This window comes from Mastigoproctus giganteus, chromosome 14 (genome assembly GCF_048544385.1).
Source record: "Mastigoproctus giganteus isolate SK-2022 chromosome 14, ASM4854438v1, whole genome shotgun sequence".
NCBI classification, from domain to species: domain Eukaryota; kingdom Metazoa; phylum Arthropoda; class Arachnida; order Uropygi; family Thelyphonidae; genus Mastigoproctus; species Mastigoproctus giganteus.
In genome coordinates, this window is record NC_143588.1 from 37,249,914 (window position 1) to 37,272,643 (window position 22,730).

Consider the following 22,730-nt stretch of genomic DNA (forward strand, 5'->3'; position numbering starts at 1 on the left):
GGAAGCATTCAAAGAACTTATCTTGGAAGCTACTAGACTTTACATACCAACTAAGAAATATTGTTCAAGGTTTAGGCCTAAATGGATGTCAGATGAACTAATGAGACATATGGCAGAGAAGAAAAATGCATGGGATACATATAAATTAACACGTGACACAGAAGACTATGATAGATATAAGTTGATCTGTAACCAAATTACAAAGGAGGTTAGGAAGGCGAAGGCAGATTACGAGAAATCTTTGGCAAAGGATGCAAAGAAAAACAGCAAAGAGTTCTTTACATATGTAAGCTTTAGATGGAAGGGGATGAATCAGATTGGTTCAACTTGATATTGATGGTTCACTTGATATTGATGTTGATGATCCTGCTCAGGTAGCTAACAAACTAAATGAATATTTTGCATCGACATTCACACATGAATTATTCAGTGGGGGGGGGGAATGTCAGAGGTGTATTCAACTCTGGCAGTAAGCTTGATGTTATTTTTGGCACAAGGGCTGCTCAGGCCATATTGCGCCTATCGGCGATGTGGACGATACTCATGATGACTGTTTTGCAAACCGTCAGAAATGATCATATAAGTTTATCGGTTTTATAAATGAGAAAAATTCTGTGGGGTTGGCATCATTACCTATGATATGACAAAGCTTCAAAGATTCTTTAAGATTAGGAAGAAAACTGAATGAGAGTTGATGGGCATGCGAGTATAAGGTGCATTCAAGAATGTGCTTCATTGTGAGTTGAGAATTGCAGTGTGTACTCTGAGGAGGATCATTGCCCGTGAGGAGAAATAGGTGGGTAATATGACTGACCAATTCTTGCTCTGGCTAGGATTACTTCTTCCTTTCTGTTTTCCCGGAAGCTAGAGGCCCATAACTGTGGGTCTGGTTTTATTTGAAAGAGCTTATTATCTGTTTTATTTTGCCATATAAGTGTCCATTGTTCCTTACATATTCTTTGTATATTAGATTTGTAGTCAGTATGTGGAACAAGAGCACATGATGAATCTGAATTAGAAGGATGTTTGGCAGCATTGTCTGCACATTCATTTCCAGATATCCCAGTGTGTCTGGGGATCCATCAAAAGATAACTACTAGCTGGCATTCCTGAGTATATATCAACATACATCCTATAGTTTTTATTAAAGAATTCTTTGGTGAGGAGGTGTTTTGTAGGGCTCTAAGTGCACTCTGCGAGTCCGTATATATTATACTCTTTTTGATGGACAGATGGAGAATATTTTTTATGGCAAGCTTGATGGCGAATAACTCAGCTGTATAACTGCTGCATTTGGTGGGAAGCGATACAGAGATGGTGTTAAAAGAGAAAACTGCTGCAGCACCTACTCCACTATCAGACTTTGATCTATCGGTATATATTTTTGTAAAAAGAGGATAATTCTCTGTGTGAGAAGTATGGAGTTGTTGCATATTGATATTTGCCAGTGAATACTTCCCCCAGTTTAGGAAGTAATTGTCACAGGATGGTTTAATATAGGCCCTTGGGGCTACTGAATAGGTTGGATCTTGGAGGACTTTTTCGAGATGGACATTCCAAGTTTCTGATAGTGCTTGTAATCTGATATCAGTAGGCTGAACTGCACTTGGTTTATTTCGATAGAAAATTTTAAACTGTGGATCACTAAGTATAGGCCAAATTGGATGGGTAGGCATGCTTCGAATTTTAGCTGCATAATTCAGAAGTAACACCTTTCTTCTGAGACAGAGTGGAACTTCATGGGCTTCAATATAAAGGCTTTGTACTGGCGATGTCCTATATGCTCCTGTAGCAATCCTGAGGGCAGAAAGTTGAATAGGTGCAAGGCGTGTAAGCACGCTTTCTCTGGCAGAGTCATACACTGGGGCACCATAATCAAGACGAGACCTAATTAGAGTTCTATACAATTGAAGCAGGGTACAGCGATCTACACCCCATGTTGTCGAAGAAAGAACTCTGAGTATATTCATTTTTTTCTGGCAAGTAGTCCGCAGGTATTTGATATGTTCTAAGAAATTAAGCTTACTATCAAAAATGAGGCCCAGGAGGCAAATACTTTTTATGACTAATATAGGATGATTCGTTAAGTGAAGCTCTGGTTCAGGATGCATCTTTCGTTTGTTACAAAAATAAATGACACTAGATTTCTGATGTGATAGTCGGTATCCATTCTTTGTAATCCATAGTTCAATATTGTTAGGAGAGATTTGTAGTTGCCTTTCAATGAAGTTCATATTCTGTGAACTGTAGGAAACAGTCAGGTCATCGGCATAGAGATATGTGTTTACAGGGACGGGTATGCATTTGGTTATATTATTTATTCTTATTGTAAATAAGGTAGAACTCAGAACTGAGCCTTGTGGGACTCCTTCCTCTTGTATATAGATTTGCCAGAGGACTTGCTGATAACGGACTTGAAAAGTTCTATACTGAAGGAAGTTTTGTATGAAATATGGTAAGTGGCCTCTGAGGTCAAGAGAATGCAGATCGCTCAAGATGCCAAAATGCCAAGTGGTGTCAAAGGCCTTCTCTATGTCAAGGTATACCATAACGAGATGCTCATTTCGGATAAATGCATTCCTGATATTCGTTTCAGCTTTGACCATGAAATCCAGGGATGATCGATTTTTCCTGAAGCCAAATTGGCTATCAGATATTAGATGTTTGGAGTCAAGATACCAGGTCAGTCGGCGGTGTATCATTTTTTCCAGGGTTTTACCCAAGCAGCTGGTAAGAGAAATAGGTCTATAGTGGTGAGGGATAGAGTGATCTTTCCCTGGTTTGGGAATTGCCAGTACATAGGAGTGATGCCAGCATGTGGGGAATGAATGTTCAGTGAAAATACGATTGTAGAAAGTTAGCAGCAAGGATAATGCTTTGTTATCTAAGTGTTTAAGCATTGTATAATACACTCCGTCTGGACCAACAGCACTGTTCTTTGAGGTATATATAGCTTCTTGAAATTCAATCATAGTAAGGAGCTGATTCTATGATAGACACGATTTGGTTTTGAAGTTCAATCGAGATTTTTCAGCTGAAGCTTTAATCTTCTGAAATGACTGGTCATATGCCAGTCATTTCAGACTGGCATATGAGAATACAGAGCCTAAAGCATTTGCAATTTCTGCAGGAGTACACAGCTCCTGTCCATTCCAGTTGAAAATTGGGGAGGATGGAGGAGAAATTTTGCTATTTGTTTTATTTGTTTCTCCATATAATTCTAGAGTCTGTATTTTTATTAACTGAATTTGCAAATCGGCCCCAGGAGTCTCTTTTTGCTTTCTTCCTGGTATGGCGCGCCTTGGCTCTGAGTTTTTTATAATTTAAAATTATTGGTAGTAGGATGTTTGCGGGATATATTCCAGGCTCGGTTTTTTTTCTTTTTTGGCACTCTTACAGTCCTCATTCCACCAATAATTTATGGATCTACGGGAGCTTGACTGTGAGATGGCAATAGACGCAGCTGCTAGGTTTTGTTTAGTAATATGGCTGGTGACTATGTCAACTGGACAAGATTCAATGATCTGATTATTAAATGATACATAATAAGCATATTTTGCCCAATCAGCCTTGGAAAATTTCCATTTCATGCAGTTTTCTGAAGTCACAGAGTGTGAAGTTTGAATTTTACAGATTAGTGGATAGTGGTCACTGTTCGGTGGATCATCCAGATCTGTCCACTCAATACAAGGAAAAAGGATCGGAGAGAAGATAGATCTATTGAGGACACAGTTCCTGTTTGGAGATGGAAAAAGTTGGTGAACCAGTATTTAGGATGGTTAAATTCTACCTGTCAATGAGCATTTCAATAAGTTGTCCCCATCCATCTACATTGGGAGATGCCCCACAATGGATGGTGTCCATTGAAGTCGCCCAATAAACAGAAAGGGGTTGGCAACTGCAGTATTAGATCTTCAAGTTTATGAATAGTGCAAGGCTGAGTGGGCAGTAGATAGATAGAAACAAGTGTTATAGTGACTCCAATTGCTATTCGCGTAGCAACCGCTTCAATAGAGGTTTGCAAAGGAATATGCCTGCAAGGAACTCGTGAATCTATGAGAATAGCAAACCCACCGTGAGCTTTATTTGTAACCGGTCTATCTTCTCTGAAAAGAGAATAATTTTTGATTGAGAGAGATTCCTTAGGAGTTAAATATGTCTCCTGTAAACAGATGCCAACTGGATTATGACGTTTAATTATTTCCTGGATGTCATCAATATTGCTACGCAAGCCTCTGCAATTCCACTGGACTACATTGTTCATTGTTTAGATGAAGGAGCTGAGTCTGTCTGTTTTTTAAGTCTGTTTGATGCGGTCAATTTTAACTCTTTTTGAGAAAACTGGTCTCTTGTCTATTTCATCTTCTGGATGGATCTCCAGAATGGTTTCTGTTTCTTCCTGACTGGGGATTTCATTGGTATCCATAAGGATGGAGTCAAATGGCTGTTTGCTAATGGGATCTGGTTTCTCTGTTTGAACAGGTATTACAGGGGCTGCATGGACAGCAGGTGGTATGGTGATTGGCGTGCTGTTAGCCCTGCTTGAAATATGTTGCTTTGATGATTGTGGTACAGAAGAGGGCAAGGATCGAGCCCATTCAGAAATAGAGATGTTTGGTGGAATTGATGTGTCAGTTTGAATGGATACTGAATTAAATTTTTTAGAGGCTTCGGCATATGTACGTCTAGGCATCTGTAGTTGCAATTGCTTTTGTGGTTCTGGGAACAAGACTTTCTTTTCTATTTTGTATTTCTGGATTTTTTTCTCGTATTTCCACTGTTCACAATTTTTGGAGAAGGCTGGATGGTTGCCTTTACAGTTGAGACAAAGAGAAGGCTGGGCATTACAGTCAGCTTGGGTATGCTCTTTCGATCCACAGTTTGGGCATACTGGGTCACCTCGACAGACTGTTGGTGAGTGTCCAAATTTCTGACACTTATAACATCTTATTGGGTTTGGAATATATGGACGGATGCGACAATGCAAATACCTTGCTTTCACTGACGAAGGTAGGTTTGGAGAGCTGAATGTTAGTATGATGCTCCGAGTTGGAATTTGCTCGCCATCTTTTTTCATCATGATTCTTTTGGCCCGTGTGACTTTCTGATCCTGCAGTTCCTGAACAATTTCTTCCTCTGAGACATTCATTAGGTCCCACTCTGAAATTATGCCTTTGGATGTGTTTAATGATGCATGTGGGGACACCTTGACTAGAATTCCACCAAATGAGTTGAGTCTAAGTAGAGACTCAGAGTGTTTAGAGCTTGTGGTCTCTACACGCAGGTCGCCAGATTTTAGTCGTCTCACCATTTTCGGGGAACCAGCTACGTTCTCAAGACATTTTTGAATGAGAAATGGCAATAGATTGCCTAAGGGCTGGTATGTCAGTGAACGAAGAATGAGAAAACTTGGGTGTTCAATTCGAGGAGTATCCGTCTTAAGTCTCTTTGGATTGGTAGAGTCAATATCAGGTTGATGCAAATCCGTATTATTCAGATTTGCAGTCTTAATGGGGGGAAGTTGTCATATTCCATGTTTTGCTCCTTTTGGCCCTGGGGGTTTGCTTTACCTCCAAGGTTTCCGGCCGCACCACGGGGAGGCAGGAGCAGTGCCACTAGGTGACCAAGCGGCTGAGTTATTTGGTTAGTACTGTTAGAAATAGAAACAGAAAGGTGGCTTCCCTTTCTGGGCCTTTGCCTACTTCTTGTAGTGCGAAAGTGCTGCAGTAATTTATAAATAAAGAAAACGGTAGTTGGAACGAAATATAATTTGTTCAGAGGCTCTTTGGATATAATGCTTTTGAAACTCACAGAAATCACTTGGTCATGGAATGCTTGGTACCCGGGGCTAAGCTAGATAATCTTGTAATAACTGAGAGTAAAGTGGAAGAGAAATTGTTGAAGATAAACACAAGAAAGGCACCTGGGGTGGATGGGATCTATCCAGTAATATTAAAGGAGGCAGCAAAGGAAGTAAGCAAACCCTTAGCCATAATTATGAGAGCTTACTTGGACTCAGGGCAGGTATCCATAGACTGGAGATGTGCAAATGTGACCCCAATTCACAAAGGAGGATCAAAGGAAGACACAAGTAATTATAGACATGTGAGTTTAACTTCTGCTCCAGGAAAATTAATAGAGGCACTGGTTAAAGAAGCACTGCAGGATCATCTAGACAAGACTTCAGTTATAGCTCGGACACAGCATGGTTTTGTTAAGGGGAAGTCTTGCCACCAATTTTATTGGATACTATGATGCAGTCACAAAAGAAGCTGGATGCAGAGAATAACTTTGATATTATCGTATTTCCCCATGCATAAGATGCATCTTTCTTCGAAAAATTTTGGGTCTAAAAACTGGGTTCGTCTTATACAGTGGTTGTAGATTTTTTTTACTTGCATTTCCCGCTTTTTGTCTTTGCACTCATTGTTTTCATCGTTTCGCACTTGTTACCAGTATATTAGGTTACGTTTTGCAACGTTCTTCTCAGAAATGGCTCAGAAAAGATTTTCGTACAGTGCTGAATTCAAGTTAAAAGTGATCCAGTTTGCAAAAGTGAATGGAAATCGTGCTGCTGAACGTAAGTTTGGTCCTCCAACTGAGAAAACAATCCTAGACTGAGAAAACAATTCCTATGGGAAGAAGAAACCCTACTGAAAACGCCAAGGCAGAAGAAGGCCACGAGAGGCAAGTCAGCAAAACGGCCTGATTTAGAGAGGGAATTGAAGATATAGAGTGAAGGGCAACTGGAATTCCTGTGTGTCCACAAAGATGGTTCAGCATGAGGCAAGAAGAATTGCTGATGAAAAAGAAGTTACCGATTTCAAAGGAGGACACAATTGGTGCTTCAGGTTCACAAAACGGAATGGAGTAAGCATGCGTACATGCACCAGACTTGCTTAAAAGATGCCTGAAAGCTATGAGCAGAAGGTCCTTGAATTTCACCGTTTTGTCATTCAATGTCGAAAGACACATCAGTTTGAGTTGGGACAGATTGAAAATATGGACAAAGTCCCCCCTTTAATTTGATGTCCCAAATAACAGAACTGTTGATAAGAAGGGGGTGAAAACTAACTGTGAAGACAAGTGGACATGAAAAGAGCCAGTACAGTTGTTCTAGCTTTTGTGCCGATGGAACCAAGCTGCCTCCTATGCTGATTTTAAAATGCAAAACAATGCCAAAATAAGACATTCCTCAAGGAGTGATTGCCCACGTTCATGACAGGGGTTGGATGGATCAGGATGGAATGAAGATCTGGTTTGAGAAGGTTTGGAGCAGAAGACCAGGTGGGCTCTTAGGCAAACCTGCCCTATTGGTGCTTGATCAGTTCAGGGCACGCATAACAAAAAATACAAAGAAGACTGCTGCAGAGCAAAAAACAATACTTGCCGTCATACCTTGACATCCCAGATCCAACCACTTGATGTCAGCATTAACAAACCCTTCAAAGCTGACATGAGAGACGAATGGAACCAATGGATGAAGTCTTCTGGGGACAATCGGACACCAGCAGGAAGAGTGATGAAACCAACTATAGGAGAAGTTTGTATCTGGGTGAAAAGATCCTCGGATAATATAAAGATTGAAATCATTGTCAAGTCATTTAAGAAGTGTGGCATTTCAAATGCCATAGATGGAACTGAGGATGAGGAAATATATGAAGACAGTGATTCGTCATCAGACACAGATGAGGATAAGCTAATGGATGGGAGTTTTGACAGTGATGAGTTGTATGAATTTTATGATGAATAAAACTTGAGTTCAATAACTTTATGTAATACATTTTTTTTTTCAAATTTCTGGCCCCAAAACTAAGGTGCGTCTTATACGTGGGAGCATCTTAAACATGGTGAAATACGGTATATACTTGGATCTTAGAAAGGCTTTTGATACTGTTACACATGGAAGACTGCTGCCCAAATTGGAGCAGCGTGGCATTGGAGGCAAATTGCTGCAATGGATAAAGGAGTGGTTGAGGGGGGAGAAGGCAGAGAGTGGTAATCAATGGACACTGCTCATCGTGGACTAATATTATTAGTGGAGTCCCTCAGGGTTCAGTGTTGGGTCCATTATTGTTTTCTGTATTTATAAATGATATTGATGATGGTATATCAAGCTTAATGTCCAAGTTTGCAGATGATACAAAGGTTGGCAGGGTTATTAAGGACACTACTGATGCTATTCTGCTGCAACAGGATCTGGAAAGGTTGAGCAGATGGGCTGAGAGATGGCAAATGAAGTTTAACATTGACAAATGTAAAGTACCACATATACGGAAGTTACAGCAACCCCAGAAGCGTACTAACTCTGTGGTACTACTGACAGTGGTAGAGAATGAAACAGACCTGGGGGTAATTGTGCAGGCAGATATGAAGTTCTCTGAGCAGTGCAGATGGGCTGCAAGAGTAGCTCATCGTGTCTTATGAATGATATACAGGAATTTTTCTAGCAGGGATAAGGAGGTGATTATTCCCTTGTATAAGGCAATGGTCAGGCCACACCTAGAGTACTGTATACAGGTCTGGAGGCCTCATTTCAAGAAGGATGTAGAGCTGCTGGAATGAATACAGAGAAGGGCAACAAGATTAATGAATGGAACAAAGGGTTGCTCTTACGAAGAAAGGCTTAAGTTTTACAAATTACAGTCTGGAGACTAGGCACCGGTGAGGTGATCTGATAGAGGTGTATAAAGCCTTGAATGGTTTGAGCATGCTCAATGCTGATGGGATTCTGCCCCTTGCTCAGAATAATCACCTGAGAGGGTATAAAGTCAAATTGAGGAAAGACAAATGTAGGATAGACGTGCGGAAATTTGCCTTTAGCCAGCGGGTGATTGGTTGGTGGAACAGACTTCCATCCCTTGTCGTGGAAGTTGATAGCCTAAATAAGTTTAAGGCTCAGCTGGACAGGTATTTCGAACGAACAGAGGGATGAAGTGGAAGTAGTTTTTTTTTTTTTTTTTTGGCTGATGCTACATAAGCTTGCTTTCTTGCATCATATGCCTCTGCTAATGCTAAGGGAAAAACAAAAAAGTATCAGACCCCAAAACTCTATATGAGAAAAAGACTTCTAAAATGTGGGTACAGAAATTGGCAAATAGACTTGCCTTCTGGTTGGGATCTATAAGAATCTGGGAAGTGAACGTGAAACGAATGAAGGTGAAATTTTCATGGCTGTAAATGACATAAATTGGTATCATAAATTAAAATTATGGAGAAAAACGTAGTTGATTGTAAGAAATTCTTTTTCTTAAAGTCACTTAGGTTACGGAACATAAATAATTAGTAAAAATAAATAATTAATACATAACTTGATACGGAAGTTATATAAAGGGATTTCGTAGATAACACTCGTTACTGAAACGCGATACAGCATATCCGGAATTCGATAGCATTAGCTTTGTATAGTATAGTCCATAATATAATATTGTCAATTAATCAGTACATCTATTAATCTTGTTAAACTTCATTGTCAATTAAATTGTACTTTTAACTATATATATATATAACGACTTAGAGTACAAACGTAACAAATAATTAATACATACTTGATACGGAAGTTATATAAAGGGAACTCGTAGATAACACTCGATACTGAAAAATAAATATAGCGTTAACTGTGTTAAGATACAAGTTTAAGGTTTTAATTTTGTTCTGAAATTGTAATTTTATTGACATTTAAATCGAAATCATGACTCTGACCAGAGCAGCAAAGCAAAAGGCTCAAGCTAATGGGCGTGCTGTGACTCAGGGGAGAACTGAGGGGGGGCGGTTGCCCTCTGAATCACAGCCTTTTAAAATGCACTGTTTGCTTGATGTTTGCGGAGCAATTGGGTACGGGACATGATACTGCCATGGGGGATGTCTTTGTGTGTGCACATTGCAAGGAGTGCAAGGAAATTAGGCGACAACTCGGTGTTGTTATGGGCCTATATGAGACCTTGAAGGACAGGGTGGATGCCCTCGAAGGAAATAAATTGAGGGGCCCATCAAGCTCTCAGCTGCCCACAACACCTGAGCTTGGACTTGGTCATCTTGCAACACAGAGGCAGCCCCCAAGGCAGAATGCGCTGGTCCAACAGGAACTAGTAGTTGTTGGTGACTCAATTGTCAGGGAAACGGGGAACATGCTTTGTAAAAAGGATAGGTGGAACAGGACCAGAGTATGTCTGCCAGGGGAAAAGGTTGATGATGTTGTAGAGCAGATATCACCTTTTAAGGGCACAAAAGGTGATATAGTTGTACACGTTGGCACTAATGATATTAAGAGTAGGAGACCAGCGGAATTACTTAACAAGTACAGGTCACTGATGAAAAAAAGCCGTTAAGTAGGGATGAATTTGAAAGTGCCTGCAATTCTGCCCAGACACGATACGAGGGAGTATATGATGAGAGCCTTGTCGATCAATTTGGACCTGGAAAGACTGTGCAAGGCTCAAGGGGTAGAATTTTTTTCAGCCTGGACTGTACTTGTTAACAGGACAGATTGCTTCTACAGGGATGGGATACACTTAAATAGAAAGGTTGCAAGAATATTTGCTGATGCTATTGAGGCAGTGTTAGGTGGGTCGGAAAACTGCTAGCTTGGGGGGAGACAAAGACTAATGGATTAACAGTAGCCACTGGCAGAGGTGAAAGAGATTCTTGCACTGCTTCTATTGGAATGAGCAGAAGCCTGAAAAACAAGATGCAGGATATTTCAGAGACTGCTGGAAGTCATTGCGGTACAAGTAAACACATCGGTTGTGTTAGGGTAGCTAAGAATAGAAACAGGTGCATGTATACTTGCGTGTACACCAATGCTAGGAGTTTAGTAAATGAATTTGAGGTATTGCTCAAAACATCAAAGGCAGATATTGTTGGGATATCAGAGACGTGGTGTCACACAGATATAAGGAATGCAGAACTGGAATTTGGGGAGTACAATGTGTATAGAAAGGATAGACAGGACAGGAGGGGAGGAGGGGTTATGCTATTAGTTAAAAAACACAAAATCCAAGGAAGTGAAGCCAGTCAACATTGATGGACAGGGCAGTGTCGAGTCAGTTTGGTGTGACATAAGCATAGGTAAATCAAAATTGAGAGTAGGAGTGTGCTATAGGCCTAATGACTCTGATGAGTATAAGATACTGTACAGGGAAACAGAATGGGCCAGTAAATCAGAGAGTCTTATGATGGGGGATTTTAATTTCCCAGATATTGACTGGAATTTGTGGGTGGTCACTCACACACTAGCAAGGCTTTTGTGGATTTATAGGATGATTGTTTTCTACACCAGCATGTTCGGGAGGCAACTAGAGGGAGTAATACTCTTGATCTGATTATCAGTAGTGATTCTTCATGCATTAGGAATCTGCAGATAAAGGAACCACTGGGTGGCAGTGATCACAGTGTGCTGAAGTGGGATTTACTCAAGGAGGTAACTACTATCAGAGGTAAAGGGAAGGGTTTTTGCTTTCGTAAAGGCGACTATGATGGTCTGAGACAGTATTTAAATTCTATACAGTGGGACCAACTGATGATGTTACCAGCAGCAAATTCAAAATGGGAAGCATTCAAGGAACTAATCTTGGAAGCTACCAGGCTTTACATACCAACCAAGAAATATTGTTCAAGGTTCAGGCCTAAATGGTTGTCAGATGAACTAATGAGACATATGGCAGAGAAGAAAAATGAATGGGATACATACAAATTAATGGGTGACATGGAAGCCTATGATAGATATAAGTTGGTCTGTAACCAAGTCACAAAGGAGATTAGGCAGGCAAAGGCAGATTATGAGAAATCCTTGGCAAAGGATGCAAAGAAAAACAGAAAAGAGTTCTTTAACTACTTAAACTCAAGAAGGAAAGGGAAGAATCAGATTGGTCCACTGGATGTTGATGGTTCAACAGTTGAGGATCCAGCTCAGGTGGCTAACAATCTAAATGAGTATTTTGCATCTACATTCACACATGAGGAGTTATTCTGGAAGGGGAATGTCGTAGTGAAGTAAACATTGGCAGTGAGCTAGATGATTTTCTAATAACTGAGAGGAAAGTGGAGGAGAAATTGTTGAGGATAAACATAAAAACGGCACCCGGGGTGGATGGGATCTATCCAGTTATATTAAAGGAGGCAGCAAAGGAAGTAAGCAAACCCCTAGCCATAATTATGAGAGCTTCTTTGGACTCAGGGGAGGTACCCATGGACTGGAGATGTGCAAATGTAACCCCAATTCACAAAGGAGGATCAAAGGCTGACACAAGTAATTATAGACCTGTTAGTTTAACTTCGGTTCCAGGAAAATTAATGGAGGCACTGGTTAAGGAAGCACTGCAGGATCATCTGGACAAGAATTCAGTTATAGCTCAGACACAGCATGGGTTTGTTAAGGGCAGGTCTTGTCTGACCAATATGATTGGATACTATGATGTAGTCACAAAAGAACTGAATGCAGGGAATAACTTTGATATTATATATTTGGATCTTAGAAAGGCTTTTGATACTGTTGCGCATGGAAGACTGCTGCACAAATCGGAGAAGTGTGGCATTGGAGGCAAATTGCTGCTATGGATAAAGGGATGGTTGAGTGGCAGAAGACAGAGAGTGGTAATTAATGGACACTGCTCAACGTGGACTAATGTTATTAGTGGAGTTCCTCAGGGTTCAGTGTTGGGTCCATTGTTGTTTTCTGTATTTATAAATGATATTGATGATGGTGTATCAGGCTTAATGTCCATGTTTGCAGATGATACAAAGGTTGGCAGGGTTGTTAAGGACACTACTGATACTATGCTGCTGCAACAGGATCTGGAAAGGTTGAGCAGATGGGCTGAGAGGTGGCAAATGAAGTTTAACATTGACAAATGTAAAGTACTACGTACCCCAGATCAACGTATCAACTCTGTGGTACTATGCTGACAGTGGTAGAGAATGAAAAGGACCTGGGGGTAATTGTGCAGGCAGATATGAAGTTCTCTGAGCAGTGCAGACGAGCTGCAAGAGTAGCTCATGGTGTCTTGTCAATGATATACAGGAATTTTTCTAGCAGGGACAGGGATGTGATTATTCCCTTGTATACAGGTCTGGAGGCCTCATTTCAAGAAGGATGTAGAGCTGCTGGATCGAGTACAGAGAAGGGCAACAAGATTAGTTAATGGAAGAAAGGGTTGCTCTTACGAAGAAAGGCTTAAGTTTTGCAAATTACAGAGCCTGGAGACTAGGCATCGGCGAGGTGATCTGATAGAGGTGTATAAGGCTTTGAATGACTTGAGCATGCTCAATGCCGATGGGATTCTTCCTCTTGCTCAGAATAATCACCTGAGAGGGCATAAATTCAAACTGAGGAAGGACGGATGTCGGATAGATGTGCGGAAATTTGCCTTTAGCCAGCGGGCAGTTGGTTTGTGGAATAGACTTCCATCGCTTGTTGTTGAAGTTGATAGCCTAAAGAAATTTAAGGCTCAGCTGGACAGGTATTTCGAACGAATGGAGGGGTGAAATGGGAGTAGTGGTTGTTTTTTTTTTTTTTTTTTTATTTTTGGCTGATGCTGAATAAGCTTGCTTTCTTGCATCATATGCCTCTACTAATGCTAATGCTATTCTTGACCAGGAATAAGTTACCTCTATTCTAGACAAACTATCAGATGGAGACAAACAAGAACTAGACAAACTATCAGAGGGAATGAGCAGGTTTGTTTTTTTTTTTTTGTTAATGCTGTATAAGCAAACTTATACAGCATCAACAACGAGGATGCTGTATAAGCTTGCTTATACAGCATCAGCAAGCATCATAACATCTTACATCATATGCCACTAATAATATTAATTGACTTGTGTGGTTTATATGCCTTTTGTATAAACCAGTGTGAGTCAATTATTTATCCAAAAAGGTTCAATGGGCTATGAAAACTATAAGTTTTCTGGAAACTTTTTGAAGGCAGCACAGACTTTGAAGTGGTTGAGTTAAAAATGAGAGAGGAACTTTTTTTAAAACAAAAGAGGCAACAGAGTTCTTTACAATCTCTCCAGCAATATGGAATTGTAAAGCACTTGGCGTAGAGTGAAAATCTGGTCAGATAGCAAAAGAATCAGACCCTAAAACCCTATACGAGGAAAAGACTTCGAAAATGTGTGTACAGAAAATGGAAAATAGACTTGCCTTCTGGTTGGGATCTATAAGAGTCTGATAAGTGAATGTGAAATGAATGAAGGTGAAATTTTCGTGGCTATAAATGATAAGTTGGTATCATAAATGAAAATTATGGAGAAAAATTTAGTTGATTGTAAGAAATTCTTTTTCTTAAAGTCTATTCTTGACCAGGAATAAGTTACCTCTATGAATAGATGACATTGAAAACATGGGAAAATTCAAAGCTTAAATTGGATGGATAACCAAAATGAGAGAGTAGAACAAACAAATTTTTTTTTGGCTGGTGCAATAAGTCTGGAGGATTCCTTGCACCATATGGCTAATAATAACTTTTTAAAATTCTAAGAATTTTCAATGGACATTGACCCTATTTTCTAATTTACAGAAGAAGTGTGCTCAATACCAATTACAAAATACTGATGCAATTACAGGGTTAAATTAAAAAAGGCCATTTGTTTGTAAAATGAATACCTCAATCAGAACCAGCTCCCAAGGTCAGCACATATACTATGCTATGTGAAAAAAGGCTTACATACAGGATTTGTGCTTGGAGAAACAATTTCATCACCGGGAAAAACAGAATTAAATAAACATGTTGAGTTAAAATTCATTTAACAAACAAGTAGGAACAAAAAACAAAAGTAATAAATGCAAAAGCTTTCAGATGGAGGAAGTCCTTCAGTTGTGACTGTTATTGTAAAAATACAGAATGTCATGTGTATACCATGGTGGTCATGTGTGGTGAAAATAGCATGCTACAGGTGCTTGCAACAATTAGCTGGTTGAAGTGAAGGCTTGCGGTTGTAGTGGTAATACTTGGGAATGCTCTGAGTGCCGTTTCTCAGCTAGGAGGATGGTTACCTCAGTGATGGGGTTGATGCAACATCCTCTGTTCTTATAGAGTTTATATAAATAAAAAAGTCTGTTGTTTTTCTTTTCATGCTTTGCCAAAGATTTTTCATAATCTGCCTTCGCTTGCCTAATCTCCTTTGTGACTTGATTACAGACTAGCTTGTATCTAACACAGGGTTCTGTGCTGCCTGACAATTTATTATTATTTATTATTATTATTATTAGCCATATAGTGCACCAGCTAAAAAACAATTTCCAAGATTATGGAAAGAGAAATATTAAGAGAAAAATGATGACATCCAGCTCAGGACCCTTGGTGTGCCAAACCCATACTCACCAGATGTGAGCCCCTGGGGTTAACTTATGTGCATCACATACATTTTTCTTCTCTGCCACGAGTCTCATTAGTTGATCTGACATCCATTTGGGCCTAAACCTATAGCAGTATTTTTTAGTAGGAACAAAAAGCCTAGTAGCTTCCAAAATTACTTCCTTGAATGTTTCCTATTTAGAATTTGCTATTGGTAACATCATCAGTTGGTCCTACTGTATAGAAGTTAAATAAATCTCTGAGACCACCGTAGTCACCTTTATGAAAGTTTTTGCTTTCGTAAAGGTGACTACAGTGGTTTTTCACTCTTGATGGTAGTAACATCATTAAGTAAATTCCTCATCAGTACACTGTGATCACTGCCTCCTAGTGGTTCCATTATCTGTAAATTCTTAATGCATCAATAATAATTAAGAATTTACATGCGACGGCCCAACCCACAAGTTCCAGTCTATATCTGGGAAGTTAAAATTCCCCCATTTTAAGATGCTCTGATTTACTGGCCCATTCTATTTCTCTGTACAATTGTTCATTGTACTCATGAGAGTCATTAAGCCAATAACAAACTCCTACAATCATTTTTCTTTCCCAGTGCTTATGTCACACACCAAACTGACTCAACATTGCACAGTGCATCTATGTCAACTGTATGTACTTCGTTAGATTTTATGTTTCTTAACTAATAGCATAACTCCCCCTCCCTTCCTATCCTGTCTATCCTTTCTGTACACATACTCCCCAAATTCCAATTCTGCATCCCTTATATCTGAGTGTCATCACGTCTCTGATATCGCAACAACATCGCCTTGGATTTCTTAACCAGCACTTCAAATTCATCAAATTTATTTACTATCCTGCTAGCATTGGTGTGTACAAGCAAGTATACATGCACCTGTTCTTACTCTTAGTTACTCTATCGCATGCCATGTATTTACTTGTTTCATGACTCCCAGCAGTTCCTGAAATCCCAAGCAACTTGCTTTCCAGGCTGTTGCTCATTCCAATAGAAGCAGTGCAAGAATCATTTCCACCTCTGCCTGTGGCTACTGTTAATCTATTAGCCTGTAACTCCCTCTCTGCCGAAGCTAGCAGTTTTTCGACCCACCTAACATTGCCTTGCTAGCATCAGCAAATATTTTTGCACCCTTTCTATTTAAGTGTATCCAATCCCTGTTGAAGCAATCTCTCCTGTTAACAAGCACAGACCACACTGAGAAAAATTCTACCCCGTGAGCACTGCACAATCTCTCCAGGGCTGAACGGATTAATAAGGCTCTCATCACATACTCCCTCCTATCGTGTCTGGACAGGATCGCAGATAATTTAAAATTCAACCCCAACTCACGACTTTTTTTCAACATTGACCTGCACTTGCTACACTACTAAGTGCTCAGTAATCGCTGACTGGATGGCTTTCTCGTGCTCAGAGACCAGATTACTGAGTCTTCTGCCGATTGCCCCAATGTAGCAGCCAGTGCAATTACGGTACACTAATCCACCCTGCAGTTGAGGGGAACTGGTGTCTTAACCCTTGAAACGAGGGACCACAACTTTCTCCCTGGAAGTTGTAAATGCTTTATCCCATGAGCCTGTAAGAGCCTAGAAATGTGTTGCAAGCAACAGGTTCGGGTAGGGCAGGATAAATGCAGTCGAGGTGGGGTCATCATTGTGTGTGGCCCTGTGGTTGGCAACATGGTCACGGGTCTGTAGGTCGCATCTATCCAGGACACTGGTAGGGTATCCCTACTTTGCCAGATCTGCCTTAACCTTAGTAATCTCAGTGTGCCTCTCATCTTCAGAACTGGAGTGGGTCCAGGTGTGGGTTAGTAGGGTTTGCACCATGCTGAGAAAATGGCTGCATGCATGTGCTGACCTGTAGTTGGTGAATTGGCCAGCACACATCAGCTTGTGGAAGACTGAAGTCTTTAAATGCAAACCCTCGTGCCAGACAAGGGTATCTAAGAAAGGAAAGGCATTGCCCGACTACAGTTCCGTGGTGAATTGAATGAAGGGCTACAGAGAGTTGAGGTGCCGCAGGAGTCAGTGACTCCCGAGGAATGACCATGGACACATCGTCCACATAGCGGCACCAAAACGCTATGGGATCTGGCCAATCCACAAATGCAAGATTCTCCAGTTCCTCCACTGTGATGTTGGCCATGACTGAACTAACTGGTGAACCCACCAAACATATAATGGCACCACTAGTCAGGCAGACCACATCAAATCAGAGACACATCAAAAGAGGCAAATGGCCTCATTCGATGTGGTCTCTCTTCACTTCAATCCCGATCCAACTAGCCATCACATGGATGAGAGGCACACTGAGATTACTAAGGTTAAGGCAAATCTGGAAAAGTGTGGATACCCTACCAGTGCCATGGATAGATGCAACCTACAGGCTCGTGACCATGTTACCAATTGCAGGGCCCCGTGCGATGATGACCCCACTTCAACAGCATTATCCCATACTACTCGAACCTGTCACAACAAATTTCTAGGATCTTACAGGCTCATGCAATAAAGTGTTTACAACTTCCAGGGAGAAAGTTGCAGTCCCTTGTTTCGAGAGTTAAGGTACCAGTCCCCCCCCACTGCCGAGTGGATTAATATACCATATTTCCTGCCGTGATTCCCTGGCTACTACATTGGGGAAACTGGCAGAAGACTCAGTAATCTGGTCTCTGAGCATGAGAAAGCCATTCGTTTGAACGGATGCAGATCACTCAGCGATTGCTGAGCACTTCTGCTCTACTCAGTACAACATCGATCCAAGCTGCAACGTCAAGATTATTGACCAATCCTGCAACTCCATCGCCATGTCTTGTTGGAATTGCTCCACATCTCGTGTTGTCACAGTTCCTTTAACCGGAACAGAAGATGTCACATCAACCCCATCACTGAGGCAACCATCCTCCTAGCTGACAAATGTTGGCACTCAGAGCATTCCCAAGCATCCAACTTCAACCAGATAATTGTTGGATGGATGCGAATTTCATCACATATGATCGCCATGGTATGCACATGATATTCTGCTTTTACAATAACAGTCATAGTCACAATTGAAAAAGAATGTCCTCCGTCCAAAAGCTTTTGTATTTATTACTTTTGTTTTTCCTTCCTACCTGTTTAATTAAACAAATTTTAACTCAACCCATTCTTTAATTCTGTTTTTCCCAGTGGCGCAACATTATTTCTCCAAACATACTTTGTTGTTAGATAAGTCTACATATGTATCATATCACTGGCTGCTTGCACTTAGTCTGTCTTAAGAGTCAAGGTGTAATCATGTCAGCTCCACTTTGCAACTGAACCATTAACAAACATGTCAGCTCCACTTTTATTGAACATTCCAGCTCAACTTTCCAGTTAGTGAACAATGTGCTGTCATGAGAAGGATCAAACTTACCCAGATTCACAGAAGAATGTTAACACAATATGAACAAACCACAATAGTCAAAGAGATGTATAAATGTGTAGAAAGGTTTAGAAATGTCAGAAAAAGTGTTGGCACATCACTTTTCTGACAAACACCACATTTGTAGGCAGGTTTTGTGGACAAAATCTCCTGCCTACAAATGTGGAAAAAGCAGTTCTTCCTAAAAAAACATGGGAAAAACAGATTTTTCAGAAAAGCAGGAGGTTTCTTTTAAAGTCCACACACTGCACTAGAAATTAAATTTCACTGACAAAATACATATTTTACATTAAAATACATAGAGCCAAAGGATTATTAACCAGTACAGTACATGTTTGAACACTGGCTTACCTAACAACATTTCTCTCTCTGAGAATTTCTCTTTGGATTGTCTTTAGACATTAACTGATTATGATTCCAAGAGAGATACTACAGCAGACAACACACCTCATAAGAGACGTTGAGTCAAAGTTCTGTTTAAAACCATGGCACCTGATTCTCAAGAGCAGTTCCAAATTGCACTAGAAAGAGATCTGAATTCAATTTTTTCTTCACCACGTTGAATATTCTCTGACACTTAGCATTAGTGTGAGGAATTATTAAATCGAAAAGAATGCTTTGGGATAATTTGTTATATTTCATGCTTCTTCCTTGTGCACTTTCTCATTTCCCCAACCAAGGATCAATGTATATCAATTCTTTCTTAATAGCATCTGGTACATTCTTACATTAAAATTAACATTACTGATATGCAAAATATCATTTCTTAACCTTCAATGATATTAAGAAGTACTGCAAACTACCTTTCTTAACCCCCAAAAAAATTGATTCATTTCAATTTGGTTCAAAAAACTTGTTCTACACAGTGTTATTGACTAATAAATTGATTCTTCACATACAATTACATTTAAGTTAAAGTTGAATAATTAACTGATCTAGCAAACTTTGTACTTGCTGTAAGGAATTGCACTTTGGTCTTAGAAATTCATGATAGAAAGTCACAGGCTGCCAAACAAAGTTTATGACATATTTCAATATACATGTGAGCTCCATTTTCCAATTGCACCATTAGTGAACAATGTGCTGTGATCAGAAGAGACTAAGTCCACAACGATGTACAGAAGAATGTTAACACAATATGAAGAAAACTGTATTAGTCAAAGAGGGTTGTATAAATGTTAAGGTTAAGATGTAACACTTCAAAATCACATTAGTGGATTTAAAGTACAATGTGTAAACTTGCGATAATGTTATTTTTTAACCATGATATTTAGAAGTACTGAATTACAGGAGTATAGAAGTATATGAGTGAAGTTTTACTTCATCAACCTTTTTTTACATGGAACATGTACTGTCTCTGAACTTCTCTTACCGGTCTTTTGTAATTGACAACAAAGGCCTTTACTAATTTACTGAAAGGAGAGGTTGGTATTTTGGCTTGTAATTCTAGACTTTATTGGCAATGTGAGTTAAGAATTAAAAACAATTTTTTTTAAAAATTGTCTTTTTAAAATTGAAATACATTGAAAATAAATCTCAATCATACTAGTTTAAGAAACCAAGTTGTTTTATTAATCATTATTACTTTCTTAATTGAAAGAGGTATCCTGCTTGGGTCATATCATTGAACTGAAAATGAAAACCTGCAGATTTAAGCTTTTTTTTTTTTTTTTTCATGGCTAACTCAACAACTATGGCAAAATATTTTCAGATGTTTATTACAGCCATATTTGTTAAAAAAATTAAGAAAAAATTCCAGTGTGAACACAGTTTTACTTTTTCTTGTGTAAAGATACTGAGAAAAACTGTTTTTGCAAAAGGATGAAGGTGTTTGGAGAAGCAAGAGGATATTTTTGCATATTTTCCTTTTCTTGATATAATAAAAAATAGGCTGCTTTACTTTTTAATTTATCATTGTATATAAATAAAAAAAAAAATAAGGTAGCATTATTTTATAAAACTATTTCAGTTTGAAATGTGACAAATGCTGATGCTGCCACTGGAGGAATAAGAGCATCCTCCCTTGTTGTTCCTCTAGTGACAATGCTTGGGCTTAGACTCTTTAAAAACAATGTGGGAAAACGTAATAATTTCCACAAATGTAGTTGGGCAAATGCTGTCAGTGCCACTATAGGGATAATAGTATCCCCAGAAAATCTACAGTAAAAGACAAAAAAGAGTAGCATTATTGAACAAAATTATTTCAATTGACCATCATATATTCCTCCAATTTTAGTTCTCTGATGACAAATTAAGAACTAATTTGATATTCATATTAAGATTAGCTATTTTACTAAATAATATTATTCAAATTCAAACTCACTCAAAATATAATAGGGTGGGAAACCCAGTTATATTGAAATGCCGACGAATGACAGCATTCTCAGGTTTATTAACATCCATTGCTGCCAAAACCTAAGTGTTTGAATAAAAAAAAAAAAATGTATACAAGATATATATAACTTATATAACAAACAAATTACTTTTTCTAACAATATTTCACATGTATAACTAAGTACAAACAAAATAAATGTAGATATGTAACAAAAAAATTAAGAAACGTGAAATATGTGATGTGCAAAATTAGTGGTGTTAAAATATTTTTTTGTTTGTTTTTAGTTGAGTTAAGGTAAATTTCAAAGGCATAATTAATAAGTGATAAATGCAGCAATCAAGCTAGAACAAGAGTAAGTTTTAATTATTTCTAATTAATAAACTACACATTTTTTAAACTAGTATGTAGCTTTTACATGGCATTAAGTGATTTCTTATATTATATGGTTCTCTTTTTTATTCATAGTTCAATTTTAAGAATTTTAATTACATTATACTCATCACAACATTATAAAAATTAAAATTAATATGGCTATTAACTAGTGACACAGCAGAATATGCCACAGAACTCACAATGGAGAGATAGAAAAAAGATTTTATTTTCCAGCCATGGCATTGTCCCCACTATCCAACCTTAAATTCCTGGCAATGACTCTCAGGGCAAAGACACAGTATCTGTATCACTCATTATAGTTACTGATTACAGGTATCCAAATTAGACAGTTATTTGGCAGCACAGATATGAGCATAATGTTCAACTGCTTCTACACAGTTGTATGTTTACATAGCATTAGGTACCTAACTTGCATTGAATATCTAAATACATTTTGTATTTAGATATTCAATGTACATTTTGGTAATTTTGAAACTGCATGCAGCATTTAGCATTTTGATGCAGCATTTAGCATTTTGGTTTAAAAATGCATAAAATGAGATGCCTTGAAATGCATATAACGAGAGATATTCAGAGATAGTGGAGTGAGCCAGTCAATGTTAATAAGAACCTTACATGAAATTAATGAAGAAACTCGGAAATGTGCGGTCATATAATATGTGGTCAAGATCACATCAATAAATACTGAATACAACTCATTTCACAAAATGATATTGAAATATTTGAAATTAGTAACAATGTAAATGAAGTATTACAAATGAAAGTAACAAATAAATATTCATACAGGAATCAACTCCAATTCTATCAGCTGCAATGTTTGTAAAATAGGCATCTACAAGAGGATAATTGAAGTTAGAAGCCATAAAAGGGTTAAGAAAACTAAATGATGGAGGTATATTTTCTCTTAAAAAAAAGTTAAAGAATAATCAGCTACTAGAACAAGTTCCATCTAGTCATGTAGAGGAAGAAGCTTAAGTGGATTTAAAAGAGGAATCAGAAGAATTAGAATTCGGGAGAATTAGAATTTATCTACTTGGAAGAAGTAGATGAATTATGAAACTAGGGAGAGATTTTATTTTAGTTATTTTATTTTCTATCATAAGATACTACATAAATGTGGGTAGAAAAAAATACTTGGTTTAATGATGGTTTACAGAAGATGCAACAATGAGCTATGTTGATATCACCACATAACTCATCTTAAATTTCAAGGTTGGAGAAATTTATTCATATTCAATGATACAAAAATGTTTACCATGCTAACATT

The 22,730-nt window shown here is 38.7% G+C and overlaps 1 protein-coding gene across 3 annotated transcripts in view; it reads right to left on the minus strand.

The window, feature by feature from the left end:
* The window catches only part of LOC150075068 (protein disulfide-isomerase A5), a 755,693-nt gene that overhangs the window by 430,572 nt on the left and 302,391 nt on the right, over nucleotides 1-22,730 (minus strand). For all 3 annotated transcript variants that reach the window (XM_090388976.1, XM_090388975.1, XM_090388974.1), the window contains one exon: nucleotides 21,059-21,150. In XM_090388976.1, coding sequence (XP_090245102.1) covers nucleotides 21,059-21,150 — 92 coding nt within the window. The remainder of the gene's footprint in view (nucleotides 1-21,058; nucleotides 21,151-22,730) is intronic.